Below are 975 nucleotides of genomic sequence, written 5' to 3' on the forward strand. Positions count from 1 at the left end.
TTTTTTTTTTTTTTTTTTTTTTACTTTTTTAATTAGTTTTGAGCTTAACAACATTAGTCTTTTTCTTTTGGACTCGAGCTTACAAGAAGTGTGCTTCGAGTTTTTTTTGTTCTTTTCTTTTATTATTTTTTAGACTAACTCGGTGAGATTATCTGGGATTGTGATTTATATTATGTTTTCACATTTCAACACATTTTGTGATCATATCACTTTTTATTACGTTCTCGTGGAAATGGTTCTATTGACACCTTTGAGAGGTGTATTGACTATTGAGAACACAACTATATTTATATGAGTTTAAGTAATTGATAAAAACTTTTACAAGTTAATGTATCTTAGAGATATACCTTTCTCTTGTNACCTGTTTATAGAGGCTTCATGGGAACATTTGTGTGTCTGCCACAGTTTCAAAAGTCTTAAAACTTTATGGTGATTCAAGTCCACTTTGGTAGTTTGAGATTTTTGGATTATCTTAATGTCTGCAGCTTTGGTTGGTTGATTGATTGAAAGTTAAGGTCTTTTTAGTCCTTACATTGATTGGATTTGATGTAGCATATTGGATCATTCAGGTTAGGTTTCTAGTATTATAAAGATCCTTTTTGTAATGATGCAATGGCTGTTTTTATGACTTTGATGAGCAGAGCGAGTGATAAGTGTCAAAGAGAGAAAAGGAAGACCATTAATGGAGATGATTTGCTTTGGGCAATGGCCACTTTAGGATTTGAAGAATACATTGAACCCCTCAAGCTTTACCTGATGAGATATAGAGAGGTATGTTCTGGTGTCTCCATATTCAGCTTCCATGTAATCAATTACCTAACTTTTTCCAGACCAAGGAACAAAAGATACAATTTTGATTACGATGTTAATTAGTTCTGCTGGAAGTTTTTGGAGTTCACTCACTTACTCTGTTTTCTCCTTTTTCTTGTTTCTTTTTCTACTACCTGAACTGGAAAATCGCAGATGGAGGTCAGT

The 975-nt window shown here is 32.8% G+C and overlaps 1 protein-coding gene across 3 annotated transcripts in view; it reads left to right on the top strand.

Annotated features, from left to right (window-relative positions):
- LOC104782127 (nuclear transcription factor Y subunit B-8-like) overlaps positions 386 to 975 on the top strand; it is a 2,958-nt gene continuing 2,368 nt past the window's right edge. Inside the window, exons 1-2 of one of the 3 annotated variants that reach the window (XM_019244928.1) lie at positions 386 to 771; positions 964 to 969. In XM_019244928.1, the coding sequence (XP_019100473.1) occupies positions 613 to 771; positions 964 to 969 (165 nt within the window). In that variant the 5' untranslated portion in view covers positions 386 to 612. The remainder of the gene's footprint in view (positions 772 to 963; positions 970 to 975) is intronic. The other 2 variants (XM_010506962.2, XM_019244926.1) reach the window with 2 other exon arrangements.

The sequence above is a fragment of the Camelina sativa genome, chromosome 4 (genome assembly GCF_000633955.1).
Source record: "Camelina sativa cultivar DH55 chromosome 4, Cs, whole genome shotgun sequence".
NCBI lineage: Eukaryota > Viridiplantae > Streptophyta > Magnoliopsida > Brassicales > Brassicaceae > Camelina > Camelina sativa.